The sequence below is a fragment of the Rhynchophorus ferrugineus genome, unplaced genomic scaffold, assembly GCF_030347505.1.
Source record: "Rhynchophorus ferrugineus isolate W39M unplaced genomic scaffold, kcgeb_rfMv2 rfM2, whole genome shotgun sequence".
Classification (NCBI taxonomy): Eukaryota; Metazoa; Arthropoda; class Insecta; order Coleoptera; family Curculionidae; genus Rhynchophorus; species Rhynchophorus ferrugineus.
The window spans coordinates 87072974-87091915 of NW_027472581.1; the positions used below are offsets into that span (position 1 = coordinate 87072974).

Sequence of the window (18942 nt, forward strand, 5' to 3'; positions counted from 1 at the left end):
TTTTTTAAGGGATTCTGCTCTAGTATGAGTTTTGAAAGTATATGGTGATAAACTTAAAGGAGTGTTTCATGATTTCCTACATATGACTTCCGAATAGGAAGGTTTGTTCTTGTAATTTAAAACGACGCGTGGGTGATATCTGTTAAATATATTGATGGTCTTACCAAAAATAGAACCAATTTTAATATTAATCGCTATTCTAGATAATTTGCCTTTATCACTGTAGTAGGGTGTAATTGGAATGTAAGAAATAACAATTTTAATTCAATCAGTACTATATTTAAAAGTATAAAGCTGCATAAAAGGTAACACATCAAAGGTAACTTATACAAAGACCGATACTACATATTAAGTATAAATTTCTGCTTAATTATTTACATTTCCATAATGGTAAACATTGCAATTTTCTAATATACATTATAGAGAAAAATGTAATACTGTTCATTCAATCATTAAAATAACATATAGAAAAACAGCAAAGCTGCTTGTACAAAACATACATATTTGACAATGAGTTTTTTATTTGGGATAAACTAAAACAATTATTTACAATAAAAATCACACAAAATAAAGTAGTATTGAAACTTGAAAGCAAAAATTCGTTTTAAATTTAATACTAATTTACTAGTCTATATAAATTAGCTAAAAATATATCGACACCTATTAGCTGCATATACAAGACATTTAACAATAAAGAAAGTGTATCACGATCCTGTTATGGTTAAGATCGAATTTTTCGTTTTCACTTTTAGGTCTTTCATCTCCGAGATCAGCAGTTCGATGACGTAGTGGTCCCCGATTTTGGTCAGAAGCGTGGGACGTTTGATGCTCTTGTTCTTGAATTTTAGCTCGCAGAAGAATTTGCGTTGTGGAGGTCCGGAAAATTTGGCTGTCCAGATGACCTTATCGTTCTCGACGATTCTTACCGAGCAGTAAAATATTCCCAGTCTCTCGTTTACAAGGAACAGTTCGGTGTATTTGGCGAATACGGCTATGAAGGACTCGAGTATTTTCACGCTACTATGTATCAAATTCAAATGGGTTACCATGGGTTTGTAGGAGTTTTTGTACCCGCACTGATCCATGGGACAAGTGTACACGCAGAACATGCAGTTGATTTCGTGTATTCGTATATTCGGATAGACGTGGGTTTCTGGACAACCGTTTAATTTATAACGACAGACGTATGAGTGACCTTCGCTTCTTTTCTCTAATTCGATATTCCTATCCGCAGTGATATCCTTGTCGCATATTTTACAAAACTTCTCGTCTCGGTAACAAATCTGGCAGATATTATGCCTGTTTTTACACAAAAATATGGGTAGTGAGAGGTGTTCGTGACAGTTGCTGCAATGTAACTCTACATCCAAATCCGTCTCATTAATCGCCCTCAAAGTGCTTCCAGTCCGTGTAGCGGCTCTTATCTTGGACGAGGTGATGCAACTACTCGATCTTTGAAGATTGCTGTGGCTTCGAGGATCCTCCTTTTCGTACCAAATGGTGGTTCTGTCATCCGCCTCCGAGCGTAGTCTTTTTTTAGGGAGGCTTACTGATCCTGATCTGATCGATATGCCATCCGTCTGTCTGGAAATTAATCCGTTGTAGTCTAGTTCTACTGGTAAGGTCCCTGATACCGAATCAGCCGATGCGTTGATAGACTTGTCGTCATCCAAATCAACCCCGTCATCAGAACTTGTACTTTCCAGCGTCTTCTGAATGAAGATACCGCAGTAAATATGAGCGGTATCCCCGAAATAAGTTTGTATACACTCCAAGCTGATGGCGAAATAATTATCCTGCAGTTGGATGTTATGGTTGTCCAGTCTTTTATTGTCGCATTCGATACTGATGTCGTATTTTAAATGGGCGGCCATTTTTGGAGGTCCCAGATATCGCAGGAATATCTGGAGTTGATCGTCCATGGTGCGAGTTTGCAGGAGATATATTTCCGTGTCGAACAGGAGCAAATAGCTCTCGCTAGAATAGGACAAGTTTATTCTGATGGTGTTGCTGTATGAGATTAAGTCATCGTGTTCCTCGTTGAAGTGATCCACTATGTCGTTGCAGCTACCTTCCCAGGAACAGGAGTGCTTCTTATCGGTCGGGCAGAGATAGATTTTCGACAACATATCAGGCTGGTATCTGAAACGATAACGTCTCGTTAATATGTGATCAGTTAGGTGATTAAAATAATACTGTTTAGATAGCTAATGTATGGAATGGAAACTGATAACAGGTATATAAAAAAGTTTCTTGGGTACAGTAAAAGAGACGACATCAATTAAATAACAATTCCCAAAATTACAATGATTTATTTCTTTGTTTAGAATATCTTCTGTATTGTTGGAAACTATCGACTGAAATGGACTAGTGGCTGTTTAGTAATTGACTACTTTTTCTGTCGATTGTTTTCAGTCGCTATTTTCGATCCGACTGTTTTTGTTACTATTTACTATCGACTGTTTCAGTCGTGTATATTTAGTTACTATTTTTGGTTCTGCTAGTTTCATTCCACTGATGTTTAACGTTCCGGCTCTGTCCTCCTACTCGCGACTTTGACAAAAATGTACCCAATTTATGCTTACATAGATTTATATGTAATATATATAGTTTTATGATTTTTGTGGTAGTTTGCTTGTAAGTAACAACACATTGTATATTAATAGAGCAGCATTTTGGAACGATATTTTTTAAGATTGTTAATGTAATAGGGTAAAAAGATTATAATTGTGAATGTGAAATAAATAATAGGTAATATTTCGGTTACTCTCTCGATTTTTGTTAAAAAATATTTCCGTTCAATAATAAATAAAGAATTTATTTTATTTAAAAAGGCTCTAGTAGTTATTGTACGATCATTTTTAATTATACCATTGGATAAGTTTCTTTCTATGATTAGGTATATGTTTAATTTTTATTTAGTATTCATGGTTATTGTACACATATGTTTAGTTTATACGTTTTGTTTAATTTCTATTGGGATTCCTATATTAATCATAGTATATTATTTAAAACTGGCAACTACTATTGGGGTATTATATCATTCCATCGAAAACTTCGGCTCCTTTTTACTGATTCACAGAACATTCAAATAAAAAAGACATTCTACTTCCATTAAAATGAAATTATTAATTGCATGTTAATAGTATTCAGTACTTTTTTTCCTTTTGTTTTTTAAATTTAGTACGTAAAGGAATATCTCCATCTCTCTTATACTACCATTGGGAAATATAAAAACATATAAAATTAACTGCTCCAAGCAATCATCTCCAACCTTTCTCCTCTCCCATACTCTCTCACAGTTTATACGGGAAAGGGTTCGCATATATTCGACATCACAAACTGAATAAAACAGCTGAACCAGTGATTACTATCTTCAGTCACTAGTTTGTTGAATATCAACTGTTTCTACTCTTTTTTGCGATTATCGACTCTTTCTATTGTTTTCAGTCGATAATTCCCTACCCTAGTTGATATAATATATTAGACTAGTTTTAATACAGATCATGATATTCAAAGACAATTACATCTTTTATATTTATGACTATATTTTTTAGAGCAAACATATTGGGGTATATATCTATTAACAAATTTATATTTTATCAACAAATTCTGATGTATTTATTAAGTTATCGATGTTAGATAAGTGTAACTTTGCTTAGCTAATGTTTAGACATATTTGTTCAATAATATTCAATGAGATATTTACGGAACATGATGTATGTAGATATAAAAGAGTTAAGGTTTATTTTAAAATTGAATGTTAGATTAAGTACAGACTTAATCGAGGACATGTTTATTTTATGATATCACTTTGCAACAAAATAGTCTTCAGTTCGCGTGGCATATCTGATAATATTCCAAATGTTTACAGTATATTTCTTTCATGCTATTTCAGCGTATTACATAAATGTTTCTGGTAACTATAAATATAATTATTTATATTTACTCGTATGTCCTTTATATTGTAAGCAATGTTGATATAATGCTTTTTGTATAATATTTGTTATGAATTTATAATTTAAGTGTTTAGAGAAGTATCTCCAGGGGAAATTCAACCTGCTGCAAGTGACTATGAAACAAAAGCAACCTTAAGCAGTGATCCTACTTAAGTGTTCATTATTATCAACAAATATTATCGAAATAATGGAATTTCCAGATTTAATTGATTTCTTCATGTTAAGAAATGCACTTGTACATTATATGGACATTCAAAAAATACCTATTAGACAATCTGATTTAACTGAGAAATAAATGTGAATCGGAGAAATGTTTTAATAATATTGGTGAGCAGTGCATTTGGTATTTAGGTTCAAGGGAAGTCACTCCACTAGATGCAAAACTTATACAATCACAAACATATTTGAAAAATGTTATGAGGGAAGGAACATTTTTTCCGCTATCTTTTGACATTGCGCAGGTACTTGATTAGGATTGACATGAGGGTCTTAATTATAATTAAATATGTGACCCAATCTGTCTACAGGAGTACCTGTATTTCAAGATTAAACTTGAAGATGTTTACTCGAAATTATAGGAAATAAAGTGTGTTGGGACAGGTGACAATTAATCTGCTACTTAATTAAAATTTACCATTGACATTCCTGAATTATTGCACAATATATATTTATGGTGATTATGCCACAATGGTTTTAATTAAAAATCATAATGAAGCAACAAGACATTTGTTTCAGTGTTAGTACTACGTCAACTTCAGTTAAACGAATAAAATAAATCAGTCTTTTTTAATATAGGTAAAAGTGTCATATACTGATGCAGAATAATATATAGGAATGATAGGGAACACGAAACCTTGCTGGAAGGCTTATGGGAAGAAGATAAAAAGGATATATTCTATCTGCTTGGAAGATATTCTAATCTGATCTGAATCATAATGTTATGTTGATGCGAAAACAGTATATAGTGCTAGGTACATCCCAATACTATGTCAAATAAGTTGTTTAAAACATAAGCGAGTCCGGCTTGGTGGCGCAGTGGTAAAGGCGATAGAACGGTCCTCGTAGTGTTGCGATAGCTGCGGGTTCGAATTCTGCTGGGGCATGGTCGTAAATTTATGTTTGTGAAGGCAAAAGTGTAAAATTCAAGAAGGAAAATGGTCCCGATCACGTAAGTAACCAGGCGGGTAAGAGCGGATATCTTTTGGGATGTTTTCTAAAGTTGGTCACTCGCCAGTCGGTAGGCTTAATGCTGAGGGCCGTGGTTCGGAGCCCACGTTAAACTTTAGGCCCAGTCCAGATAAACCCATGGTTGGTAAAAGGAGACTTTAAAATATATTTAAAAAAAAACATAGGAGATTTTAGTGCAAGATATTTAGCTTTTATTTTGATAATGTCAACCTACGATGATATGTATTAGTTTTATTAATCTCCATTGTGTAATTTATTTATAATAAATCAATTTATATGTGTTGTTATACCAATTTTTTATTTACATTTAAAACAACATTATATTAGGTTTATTGAAGGCTGTCAAAGGAGATAAAAGAATATTTGAAATAATTTATATTTATATAGTGTTTACAATTTCATAGTTATTATTTACTACTTTATGTATTCTTGCGGTTTACAAGCTAATGTTTATTTGATATATTTTATGTGTACTAAAATATTACTAATATTATTTGTGAGGAGTTTACTCCAGAGATTGGTTTTATTTAAAATGTCAATGATCAATTGAATTATGATTTACTAATAAGAAAAAGCCTTAGAGAAATGTTTATTGTATCTTCTATCAAAAAGTCTTTAATTGGTTATCAAAATTTGAAAGTATAGGTATGCATAATATTAGAAAAAAGCCAAAATAATACACTGTAAGGAGTACACTAGGTTACACAAAATACAGTTGAAACTAGAGCTAGAAAAATTCAAAATATTTTGTTCTTTGTGATGTAAATGAAACTTTATTTGTAAACAGAATATAAACATATATAATATAGCCAAGTAAAGTTTGTAATGTATAAGCAGCCTTAATATTTTAATATTATTAGTGTGCCTGAATAATTTAAGAATATAATTCGAATAGAGAATTATTTCCAGATGGAAATAAGATACGTGTTTAATAATTACGAAGATATTGTTTTTGTTTCATATAAAAAGTACAATTAATTATCGATAATCCAGATTTTCTCTCACAAAACCTATTATTAATACATTTGAATCAAATAATTTTAAATGATGATATGATGAGGTTATAAAGAAATAAATGCTAGAAATGTTGAATTAGTTTGAAGCATGACAATTGCGGACTTTTAGCTTGATACTGAAAAATACTTGAAAAATGTTGAATATCCTAGTCAGGTCTTAAATTTGTTTCGTGCAAAAATATCTAAAAATAATAAAGATAAATTAATGTACTAATTATAGAAACGTTGTTGTAGCAACATGGTACAATGAGCGAGAAAAGAATCGAAAAAAGTTATCTTCACATTGAAAGAATATTTTTAGAAGATTTTTGTATTTCCTTATTGATTAATTCTGGTCAATATTATTAATTATCTACTTCAATCGCATTACTGATCGACCCTATCTAACATACATTATTGGATTGGCATTATGGATAATTCCTTTACAATCCCAGCTAACCCTCAACATCTTCCTTGCTATCACTACAGTGCTCGCAACAGTGACTGAAGGTTCGAACACAAATCTTTTTTGCACATTATTGTAGTACTATACGAGTGTAACGAACTTATTTCCTTATGTAGTTCCACGTAAATTATTCAAGAAGTAATAAAGGAGAAGAAAGTGGCCTAAGTATCAAGCCGAATCTTCCAGTAACTACTTCTTGAGAGGATATATTACAATCAAGATTAAAATCTGCCTCTTTAGTGCTCTTATTTTACCAATCCGTCTGTATGATTCTGAGTTCCGACCAAATAAAACAGTTCTGAAAAAATTATAGAAAGCGGACTGAAAGAGTCCTGCTACTTCAACAGCAGTTTATTGGTTGAGAAGTAGACACTCTCGACTATGGATTGACGGTGATAAAAAATATTCAAAACTATTTTATAGTCACTGTTTAGTTCTGTAATGAAATATGACCTTATAAGATACCCATATTTTTTCGATTCATTACCCAGGGCCTCGTTCATTTTTCTTTCATTCTGTGCCATGGAATGACACTGCTTTAACATTTGGATTCATACAACCAAACTAAATCAATCTTGAATTAATTTTCTCTAGAGTGATATGTACTATTGGCCAGATGTTGACTTCTATAACTTCTGGATGTTGTACAAACATTTTTATTGAGAGATGATGGAATATTAGCCGCGGAAACGTAATTTTATGTCGAATTTAAAGAACTTCTTATTGTAAACAGTCAAAACTTGTTAAATCATCTAACATACGGTGTTTTTATAGTTCACCGGACGAATTGTATTATTGTAATGTATATTTTTATCACTATCCGTGACAGTATCTCAGTTACATAACAATTCGAGACTTTGATTAACTTTGAGATCTGGTTTAATTAAGTATTCCTCAAAGTTTCAGGCCTCCTTTTAGGTGGTGAATTAATTTTCGCGCTTTTTTATTTGAACGAGAACACCGACATATTTATACATCGTTATTACATCGGTTTATCTTATTAAAAGCGATAAAATCCATCCGTCTTCATTATTTGGATATTGTTGGTTTCTAAGCAAACTGTATCGAACTGCATACAATTAAATACCAAGGTCAAGAAAATAAATAAAGCATATATCTTATTTCGCGAAGCTTGGTTTTGATAGTCCGCCAGCTGTTACTCTGTGATTACGATAAAGAACAATATTATCATTAAGATGGTTGGAATATACGTGTTAGTTAATAATTTTTTAATATATTGTCATAAACTGGAAATGATATTCGAAAGTATGTATTAACTTACTGTATTCAGCTGTACGGAGATATAAGGTTAATCCATTTCATGCGAATAAAATTGGGACTGGCCGATAAGGAATCCTATAAAAATGCGCACGACATTTGTCACTTCGCTGTGGTTTTTAACCCACAGCGATCGAAAAATAGTAACACATTCACTACGCGCTAGTCGCGCAACTGTACACTGAACCGATAAAATAGAGTGTTTTCGGTTTACCTGCGATAATTTTTATCAAAAGATTATAAAGAAATAATTTTCATAAACGAAGGTTATTTGCAAAATGCTCGTAGTTTCCAGATATCGTATCGGCTGTTTGGACTATGTTCACCGCTACATTGATAAGGAATGTAAATTATTTTAAATATTTACGGGTCGTGGTTAATCTTCATTCGTGTTGTTTGTTTTTTAATTAGCGGTTATCGTGATATATTTTATGCACTTTTGTGCCGTTGGGGCTAAGTGAATTATAACGACAAGATCTCCCATAGTCTCAAGGACCCCTTTGGTGTATTACGTAATCGTTGTGCAAATGATGTTGATAATTCTTTTTTATTGCCAAAAAAAAAACACTTTAATGCTTCGAGGAAAAAAATTTCCGTAAAAAAATAAAACCATTAAAATTTTTGTTGAGTAATTTCATTATTTACTTTTGTTAAAATGTCTCGGTTAAAAAAAATGCTTGTTTGTTTGGTGTTCTGTAAAGTTATAAAGTTGTTTGCGGACATAAATAATTAATTATTAATTGTTATATTAGTAACTGCATATTAAAAATGTAAATATTGCTCGTTAACGAAAAGCAAATCAGGCTACATAGTCCAGGAAGTCGTATAAACAGTTAGGAACTAATTTATTTGCCCATTTACACTATCTTTAAAACGACTTATTAGGTGTAAGATGACAATAAATTACATACAATGTTTCGCGCCATCCACACCTCTTTGCGCATGCCCTGGTTTTTACAAATTTCCGGTACTAATAGCTGCCTTTTCAGTGTCTACTGCCCTCGCGTTACTGTTTAAAAGAGTAGTGGTTAGGTGGTCTAATTTAGGTTAGTTTTATGGTTAAATCATTATTCTATGAGTGCGTTGTTTAAATATAATTATTTATTAAATAATAGAGGAAATAATTAGCATACAATATAAATATACGCCCATAAGGTATGAATTATTAGTAAAATATTACAATTTAATAATACTAATTTTGCGGATTGTTTTGAAACAAAAAGTTATTTATGTTGGTTATTAATAATATGAATATAGAACTTGTTTGAAGATAGTGAAGTTAAAAAATGAAAACTGGTTATAAGTGAATATGTTTACCCTCAAGCCATTCTGATGTTACAGATTTTTTACCTGAAGGGATTTACAATAGGTAGATGATATATGAATCTTTGTCATGAAGTTTTAAGATAGTATAAATTTATTATTTATTATTATTTAAGTTATTAGAAAGTGTGATATGAATTCATAACAGAAGATTTGAAGCTATTATCTGACGAAGCTTTGCAATCTACTATTTCTTTCGTTTTATATAACTCTCCGGAGGAGATAAATAATGCAAAGGAATTAAGTTTGTTATACGATATATAGTACAACAAATTTTATTGTAATAAAAGCAACAAAATAAAAAAAACTTTAATCTTAGTAAGGCACAATTAAACACACACACAGTATAAATGAAATATTTAAATAAAAATTAGACTGCTTCTTAGTCAGAAAGTAAGACTGATTTCCAATTATCTTTTTTCTATATTAAATATTTAAATATTATCACATTACTTAAGGTACATTTATGGTCATACAAATTCCATAAAATCATATTGAATCATATAAATAGGCACGGTTATTATACTAAGAAACATAATTGTTATTATATGTTAAAAAATATAAACTCTTCAAGCGCGATCTCCTAGCATTGGTGTACTAAAAACACTACTTATTTTTGATTTTAATACCAGAGATTTGAATGACTATTGATGGTTCAATATTTACAGATACTATTTAGATAATTTTTTGTGATTAACTCGTTTACTAAACGTAAATTTTATTACATTATAATAAATAAATACAAATACAAATAGCCAACATTTCTTTGTAGTACAACAATTTAAAGCTAGATTTATAATTATCGGTGTTTTTTGGATATTACAATATTCTATGCGATTGTCTTTCTTATGCTATGTATAACTTGTCTTCAGATTTTATATATGTGAAAAATAATATATGTTTTTAATATTTAAATATGTACCGGTATCCTTCAAAAGAATCGTTATAGTCAGGTAGATAGTGCGATTTTACATGCATAGTAAATTATTTAAATATATTTAATTTTTTTCCATTGCAATATCCTAAGAATATTTTCATCCCTTCATGATCCAATTTTTACGAATTTTAGGATAAAAGATTAATATGATAAGGAAAAAAATGTAACTCTAGATTTTAAGCCACAACATAAACAAGTTTTTTATTTTAAAGAAAAAGTTAAATGTTAATTAATTATATTATCAATTATTATATTTTGTGTTATAAATTGTTGAAATAAGACTAGGTGGTTTAAATTTTAAAAATGGAATATTTAAAAAATGTGTAACATGAAGAATAATGTTTCATCTGGTTAACTTAGAACGTGTAGGAATATCGTGGGACTATCTAGATTATCCACTAGAAGACATGTTACCACATGAAAAGACAAGAAAAGATCTACAAACAGCCAATATATACCATGTATAATTTGATTTTTAATTAAACAATAAGTAAGTAAAAATGCCTTTATTTGTCATTAAATGGTGAACCATTGACAATCACAATGAAAAAAATGGAATTTATCGAAACAACGACAAAAATACATTTCACCAAGTCATTATTTAATACTCTTCGCCTCCTTCTCCTTCACCCTCTCCCGAATCCATACCCACTTCCTCGTAGTCCTTTTCTAGAGCGGCAGTATCCTCTCTGGCTTCGGAAAATTCACCTTCCTCCATACCCTCGCCTACATACCAGTGAACGAAGGCTCTTTTCGCGTACATCAGGTCGAACTTGTGGTCCAACCTTGCCCAGGCTTCGGCTATGGCGGTGGTGTTGGACAACATACATACCGCCCGCTGGACTTTGGCCAAATCACCTCCGGGTACTACTGTTGGCGGTTGATAGTTGATACCCACTTTGAAACCGGTGGGACACCAATCGACGAATTGAATGGTACGCTTGGTTTTGATGGTACCGATGGCCGCATTTACGTCTTTCGGCACCACATCTCCCCTGTACAACATACAGCACGCCATGTACTTTCCATGACGTGGGTCACACTTCACCATTTGGTTCGCAGGTTCGAAACATGCGTTGGTGATTTCGGCCACTGAAAGTTGCTCGTGGTAGGCCTTTTCGGCCGAAATTACCGGAGCGTATGTGGCGAGAGGGAAGTGAATACGCGGATACGGTACCAGGTTGGTTTGGAACTCGGTCAAGTCAACATTTAAGGCACCATCGAATCTCAAGGATGCGGTGATGGAGGAAACTATTTGCCCGATCAGTCGGTTTAGATTAGTGTAGGTTGGGCGCTCGATGTCCAAGTTTCGTCTGCAGATATCATAGATAGCTTCATTGTCCACCATAAAAGCGGCATCGGAATGTTCCAGGGTAGTGTGGGTGGTCAGAATAGCATTATACGGCTCTACCACAGCGGTAGAGACTTGGGGAGCCGGATAAATCGCGAACTCCAACTTGGATTTCTTTCCGTAGTCCACCGAGAGACGTTCCATCAACAGGGAAGTGAACCCGGATCCGGTGCCGCCGCCAAACGAATGGAAAATGAGGAAACCCTGCAGCCCGGTGCATTGGTCGGCCAATTTCCGGATCCTGTCCAACACCAGGTCGACGATCTCCTTGCCAATGGTGTAATGACCTCTGGCATAGTTATTGGCAGCATCTTCTTTTCCGGTGATGAGCTGTTCCGGGTGAAACAGTTGCCTGTAGGTTCCGGTCCTTACTTCATCGACCACCGTTGGTTCTAGGTCGACGAATACAGCTCGGGGTACGTGCTTGCCGGCTCCAGTTTCGCTGAAGAAGGTGTTGAAGCTGTCATCACCTCCACCCACCGTCTTATCAGAGGGCATCTGGCCGTCTGGCTGGATCCCATGTTCCAGGCAGTACAGCTCCCAGCAAGCGTTACCAATTTGTACGCCTGCTTGGCCAAGGTGGATAGAAATACATTCACGCTGTAAATAAATTAGAGTTGTGGTTAAGTTAATTAATAAATTAATATAGTATAATTAGGTTTAAGAATGTATATTTTAATATTTTTGTTACTGTTGCTTTACAAGACTTGTTTAAAACTCGTAATTTGCTTTACATGTACTTTTTTAATCGTATAAAGCAATCAAATATGTTCTAAGACACTGAACAAATGTTATTTTGGTCGTATGAACTTCAATAGTCTCAATCCAGTAAATTTATATTCTTGCTTGTAATCCAAAAAAATTTTTGTAAAGCAATGGTAGCAAAGAGAACAAAAATAATAGCGTTATATTCGTTGATATAGTTGTGATATAGTTCGCACTGCAGAGTAATATGGCTTTAGATTTAAAAAAGAAAAAATGCAGCAAAATGTAAGTGTTTAAGTATTTTGGATCAGTATTATAAGAGAAAATAGTGGCATCTAACGCTGAAGTAATATTGCCATTCCATCTCTATGGCTTCCAGGCATGGATACTGTTACAATCTGACATCGGTAAACTTGAGGAATTTCAAAAGTGATGTTTGAGGCACATTCTACATCTTCCTCTCTCACATTGTTTTAGGAATCATTTATTTAAGATGCGACAGTCAGTACAGTGTTGAGGAAAAAATTCAGAAAGCTTCACATACCCGAGCGCTAGCTATGGATTGATGATGATGATGATGAAGCTATTAAAATTGTTTTAAAACAGAGAAAGATTTTAACACATTTATTGCTATATATTTGTTAAAATCAGCAGGTTGTACCTTAATAATAAACTTCTTATCTAAACTCATCAGGAAAATATTCCTGATAATAATTTAAAAATACCATATAGATACTTCATTAAAAATATTTAAAGGGGCAAGACTATATAATTAGTTGTATTATCAATATACTAAACCTTCTAGTTACTTTTTTAAACTAAAAGCAGCAAGGAGAAAGAAAACAACATATATTGTTATTAAAAAGTAAGAAATATTTAATTTGTTTGGATTATTAAACGAACTTAAGTTTTAAGAAATTTTTATTCAATGTGTCAACAAGCCACGAAAGTTGGAGCACCATTTATAATAAATATCAACAGTAAAAAAATGTAATATAAGAAGCAGAAATAATAGTAATTTGGATGTAAATTGTAGAGCGTGTTTTGTTCAAGTATATCCGCCTATCTTCATCAGTGGAAAGTTTTGTTTTAATTCATTATCCGTAAAAGAAATATTATAGAATAAAAGAAATAAAAGGTTATCAAAATAGGACTGGAATATAATGTTTTATTTTAATTTGATGTCAGCCCAGTGTGACAAGATATGCCGATTAGATAACCCACAGCGATTGCAAAAAGTATAGGAAGTAGGAAAGTTTTATTTGATAGGCTACACTTTTGTAATTTGAATTCAATTGTGCAAGGTACATATTTCTAAAAGAGATAATAACAAATTTAAATTTTCTATTGAGTAGTAGTGTTTTGTATAGACTTGCATTATTCTGAGTTAATAAAATATTAGAAAATTATTCATTCAGCAATACAGATAGGACTATAATGAAACCGTGATACGTAAATAATTTAAAACGGTTTTATATACGTAAGATACGTTCGAAAAGCTCCTGGAATGTTGATTTTCAAAATGCAAAGACCGAGTCAGCGAATACATAACTTTTCTCCATGTTTTGAATATTCTATGGGCTATTACCTTTTATATACACTAGTAATAGCTGTTTGAATAAATACTAGAGGAGATAAAAGGCTTTAAACTATTACGAAGAGCCATAATTACTTTTTCGTAAATTTTATATATGCGTTTATAAAATTTTTCTTACATAAAATCAAACAATGTACCGTATTTACTATTTAGTGACAGATTGTCAGAAACTTTTTACCAAATACTGAGAAATTAGTTAGTTCTAGTGACACTATCAAAAATTAAAAAATATATTAAAATACTTAATATTTTTTAGTTAACTCAACTAATATATCATTATTAATGAGTCCAAATCTTAATATTTCACATAACTGAATAATTATATCAATAAATATACACTTTCTAGCTTTCATATATTTAAAATTCGAATGAAACACATCTTTTATATGACTAAACAAAGAATCGCTTACCATTTTTCAAGGTCGGGAGGGAACTTCCGCGAAAATGAATGAAAATGGGGACGGGAACGTTCGGAAAAGCCTGCGAAGTCGCTTTCCAAACACTTTGTTTGACTTGTGATTGACGGTTGCCATAAAACTTTTTTATGCACAAGCCCTCTCTTCCTTTTGTGATGTTTTTTTCAACGAGTTTTTTCCTTGCTGTACGGGGTAGGACGAAAGTGTCGGCGGCTAAACCTCGAAACCGATGATGAATCGCGCGAATGATCGCTCGTGTTTGCTTTTCGGATTATATCGAAACTCTTTTAAGTGTTAAAGATAAGAATTCTGTTTTGTGCATTAGTTTTACTTTTATTTATTATCGAAGTTGGGGAGATATAGTGGAAAGTTAATATTATTAGATACTGTTTTCTGGGAGAAACTTTTTGTGGGATTTATATCGGACCAGACAATAGAGCCACCTAATATAAGGGCGTTATGAAAGTTGAGTGGCGAAGTAAAAGTGAAATTGGCAGAAAGAAGTAAATGATGATGAAAGAATCAATAATAGTTACTATATCCTGAGATATAAGAAAAAAATACAATATATCTGCAGATTTATTGGCCCAAGTTGAGAGGAATTAAATACTGGGTTGTTCAATAAGTTTTGTCGTTTGATAAGAAAAATTAAGAAGAGCAAATAGAAACAAATCTATAGGTTACTTTCGAAAATCGTTTAAATGAAAAAATGGAAAAAAGAACAATCGCACTTTTAAATCGTTTTATTGGTGTTTTTAAATCGCTATGCTAGGACCTGTAAAGGTGTTTGGTTGGTTTCTTTCATTTCTAGGGTGTTTTTGCTGTCTATTTATGTTGTACGCCAGTTTATGTATCAGGACATATGTTTAGCATTTTTGTACGATTTCGTAACTAAATTATAATCAAAATTAATGCGTTATAATGCATATTAGTTCTAAATAACGTTATGTAACGGGAAGTACAGAAATATATGAAATAACACATCGTTTGCCTTTCAAGAAAATTACAATAAATACTTTTTTTAGAGTGTCATTCTATTCTAGTTTAAGGTAATCTGTGTTAAAGATAATTAGATTTTTTTGTTGATTTTATTGATATTCTAATTGGTTGGTTCTAACTTCTTATTGTACGTAATATTTTGTTATGATTAGCTCTGCATATCAGCAATATGAATATGAAATGCAACTTCGTTAGGATTGTTTTAGCTTTTCATTTTCATATTATCGGTCGATAAACGACATTAAAGGTTAGTCACGCCATGCTTTTACATGGCAAACTCAATTAAATGGGTTCACCAAGAAATCCTTCCTTCACATGCGTCTATAACTAATCGAATTACTCGAATGGCGATCATGGTATATGTATAGTTTATCCAAAGTTGCTGTGAACATACGTCATCAACATGTTTAATGTATTGCCTGCTGATAAGTTCGAACGTGTAACCGAACCAGCCTGTCAAAGTCGACCGGTTGTCAAGCTTATGCAAAATTCTTGGAAACAGTAGTAATAAGAGGTTATAACCCTAACCTATAAACTATTGTGGCTGTATAATTAACTGTAGTTTTTAGATGTACTATAATGTTAAAATAAATTATAATTAAAACATTTTTGTTTCATTATTTTATTTAAATTATAATTTTGATAACATAAATTTAGATAAGGTATGTTCACACCAAATTTGGATAGACTATATGCAATTCAATCCATATTATTGCAAACAATTTAAAATGGCGTGGGCTCCTAGTATATTGTTTAACTAAGTTAAGCTTTAAAATGGAAACGTCAATTTTGCCAAATAACATTTCCCAAAAATCCCGAAATTTAAATGACAGTACCGATATATTTTGTTATTTTTATAATGAGTTCTAAAATATTATATTTAAGTAATAAATCTTAAATTCGATCAATTATGATCTGAGTAGTCATCGTGTTCTAGGGAATCAGTTTTAAAAACAGTTTATTGTTTACAATAAATTATAGTTGGTATATTTTTGAACAATCAACGTGTATTACATTTTCGTTTAGTATAATTCTGCCGATCCTATTGTTTATTCGCTTTACTTCAAATATTCATCAAATCTATTTTAAAGCATCAGTCGCTATAGTTGGCAATGTTACTTCTTTTTGGTGTCTTTGGAATATTGTATGAGATTAATAACTTTTGATTTGGACGCTTTTATAGCATGTAATTTGGGACACATTTGTAGAGTAACTGAAATTACAACTAATAAAACAAAATCATATCTATACTCTGAGACGCACTGACAAAATTGTGTTAGTTTGGTAAATTTTGGATATTTTCCAGACATTTTCTACACATGCTGTATGTTATATCCAATTAAAATTAATTTTAAGTATTTTTTTAGTGTTTCATAAAATGGTATCCGTTCTTTGACAGGCTTCAAGAGAAAAATCCCTTAAACCAGCAGCATGATTAATTTGTTGTTATCTGCTGTACGTCCACACCCACGTTAGAAAATAATTAAGTGATTTTATCGCCATCTCTACAGAAATAAAGAATTATGAGGGGTAGTCTACAGCCTTAAATTTTATATCCGCAAAGATTCGATAATCTGGTCTATAACTCATTTCAGCCATCTTATATATATGACACTTATCTTTATATATATATAAGTTGGGTTTCATCCTTGAGAGAAAAATGACTTACAGTCTGTCTAATTGCATTGGCGAAAGTCAACTAACTCCAGTAGTAATATTTCTAAATATTTCAACATAAGATGTTGCACAAATAAGACACAAATTAGGATAAAAATATATGATGACAATATGACAAAATGAAATATTTTTAACATTTTAAAGTATTAAAATTATATGTTGATACTTGTTGATATTCTTGGTAAGAATGTTACCGAAGGAGAAATAGCTCTGTGACTCCATCATCAGCACATTTGCTTAAAATTGTTGGTGATAGTATTGGCCAAATATGTATTTTTGTTAATTCTAATTACTGTACCGAAATCTCTAATGTGCCTCTGTATTCATCTACCATAATTAGAAAAATAGGGTTTTGTATGAAAACAAGCACATTAAAAAGAAAGCAAAAGAACTGGAATTGAAATATAAAACAATGTAGTGACTAACTGGATGAAAATCTCACTTCTCACTACATAATAAGTTACTGTTTCATTAATAAAATCAAAAACCGATATGGACTTATGGAATCCAATTGTAGGGATATTCCACAAATAGTAATATAAATAAAGTATTGCAAGTCCTGATCTAGCAGTGCAGTGAAGTTTATTTAACAGAAAAAACTGCAGTGTTTGAAATTTGGTTTGGGGAACTGCACACTCTGTAGCTAAAATAACAATTTTATCATATTTTCTATTGTTTTATTTGTATGTAAATATTTCGACAGAAAAGGTTTTTTTGTTGAGGTATATGATGCGTTTTGAAACCAACGCGAATTTAATGTGGTAATATTTACCGACTGAATGTGACACATTTTGTATAAACTGATATATATTAAAAATAAATACAGTTACTTAAATTATTGCGCATATATGTGCCAAACAGGCGGTTACTTGTCTGTGGAATATTTTGTGAAACCTCGGATTTTAAATACTCGAAAGTGAATACCGTTAGCCAGCTTGTCTGGCGCAGTGGTAAAGACGGCAGGATGGTCCACCTATAGTCGCGGCTTCAAATCCTGCTGGTGCATGGTCGTAAATTTATATTTGTGATTATTTAATATTTGTGAATGTCCTAGGCAAGAGTGTAAATTCCTATAAAGTAAATGACCCAGTCACGCCAGTAATTAGGCTGGATAAGACCGCATGTCTTCTGGGATGATGATCATTCGCCATTTGGTAGGCTTAATGCCGAAGATCGTGGTTCGGAGCCCACGTTAAACAGTAGGTCCAGTCCAGATAAACTACTGTAGCTTGTGTTTTAAATACACATCGCATTTTGGAGCATTTCTTAAAAGCCCGTAACGCACGTGTTCTATAGGCGTGAGAAATTGCTAGCTGGAAGAATCTTTCCCTTCCAGAAATTTTGAATGAATCGGGATGCAGGAAAGAGTTTCTTGAACCAACCTTCTCGGACACCACCAAGAATTCGAGAGGGCAGCTTCAGCGATAAAACACGATACATCGAGAATAACAGAATTAGTGAAAATTAAAGATACAGAATTAAGAACAGAACAAGAATCAGCAAAATAATAGCCAGAACAGAAGTACAGAATAAGTCAGAACAGTGAAGTGACGAGATTGCGAACAGAAACCTCAAATTCAGAAGAAAGAAAAATGCAACAATAATCGAAGAACAAAGAATAGTTAATTGTAAAAACAGTAGAATTTTTATGCAGCGTGTGCATAAATATCAGTTGGGTCAGTTGATGCAATCAGTCAAACATACGATTTAGTAAGACATTTCCATCCAATTCATAATTCTTTTCACCATTATGAATCGACATAAAATTTTTGATTTTACATGATATTCATTTCAATAAATGTCCCAAATCTCCACCTTGTGCAATAATTTACGCAAACAAAGAGAAAATAAATTGTATTTTATTTACAACGTTGTTTTCTTTCCTTAACAACTCAACAATGATCGATGACAATGATGAAGAACATGTCCAAATTTAAACTAAATTCTAAATTACTCAAAATCATTAAACCTATTTTACTACGTCGTTACTTTAATATAAACTTAATGGATGAACTTTACTCCATTAAATTGAAAATAAGACCGTTTCATAA

General features: G+C 32.1%; 2 protein-coding genes across 2 annotated transcripts; both read right to left on the reverse strand.

Annotated features, from left to right (window-relative positions):
- Positions 1 to 257: 257 nt before the first annotated feature.
- LOC143190778 (uncharacterized) lies at positions 258 to 8074 on the reverse strand. The gene is made up of 2 exons (XM_076395337.1): positions 7891 to 8074; positions 258 to 2142 (listed from the first exon to the last, which is right to left on the reverse strand). Exon 2 carries the CDS (start codon positions 2127 to 2129, stop codon positions 705 to 707), a length of 1425 nt encoding a protein of 474 aa, XP_076251452.1. The 5' UTR covers positions 2130 to 2142; positions 7891 to 8074; the 3' UTR covers positions 258 to 704.
- Positions 8075 to 10637: 2563 nt separating this feature from the next.
- On the reverse strand, positions 10638 to 14335 carry LOC143190779 (tubulin alpha-1 chain-like). Its single transcript, XM_076395338.1, has 2 exons — positions 14210 to 14335; positions 10638 to 12097 (listed from the first exon to the last, which is right to left on the reverse strand). The coding sequence occupies exons 1-2, from the start codon at positions 14210 to 14212 to the stop codon at positions 10748 to 10750; spliced, it is 1353 nt and encodes a 450-aa protein (XP_076251453.1). The 5' UTR covers positions 14213 to 14335; the 3' UTR covers positions 10638 to 10747.
- Positions 14336 to 18942: the final 4607 nt, after the last annotated feature.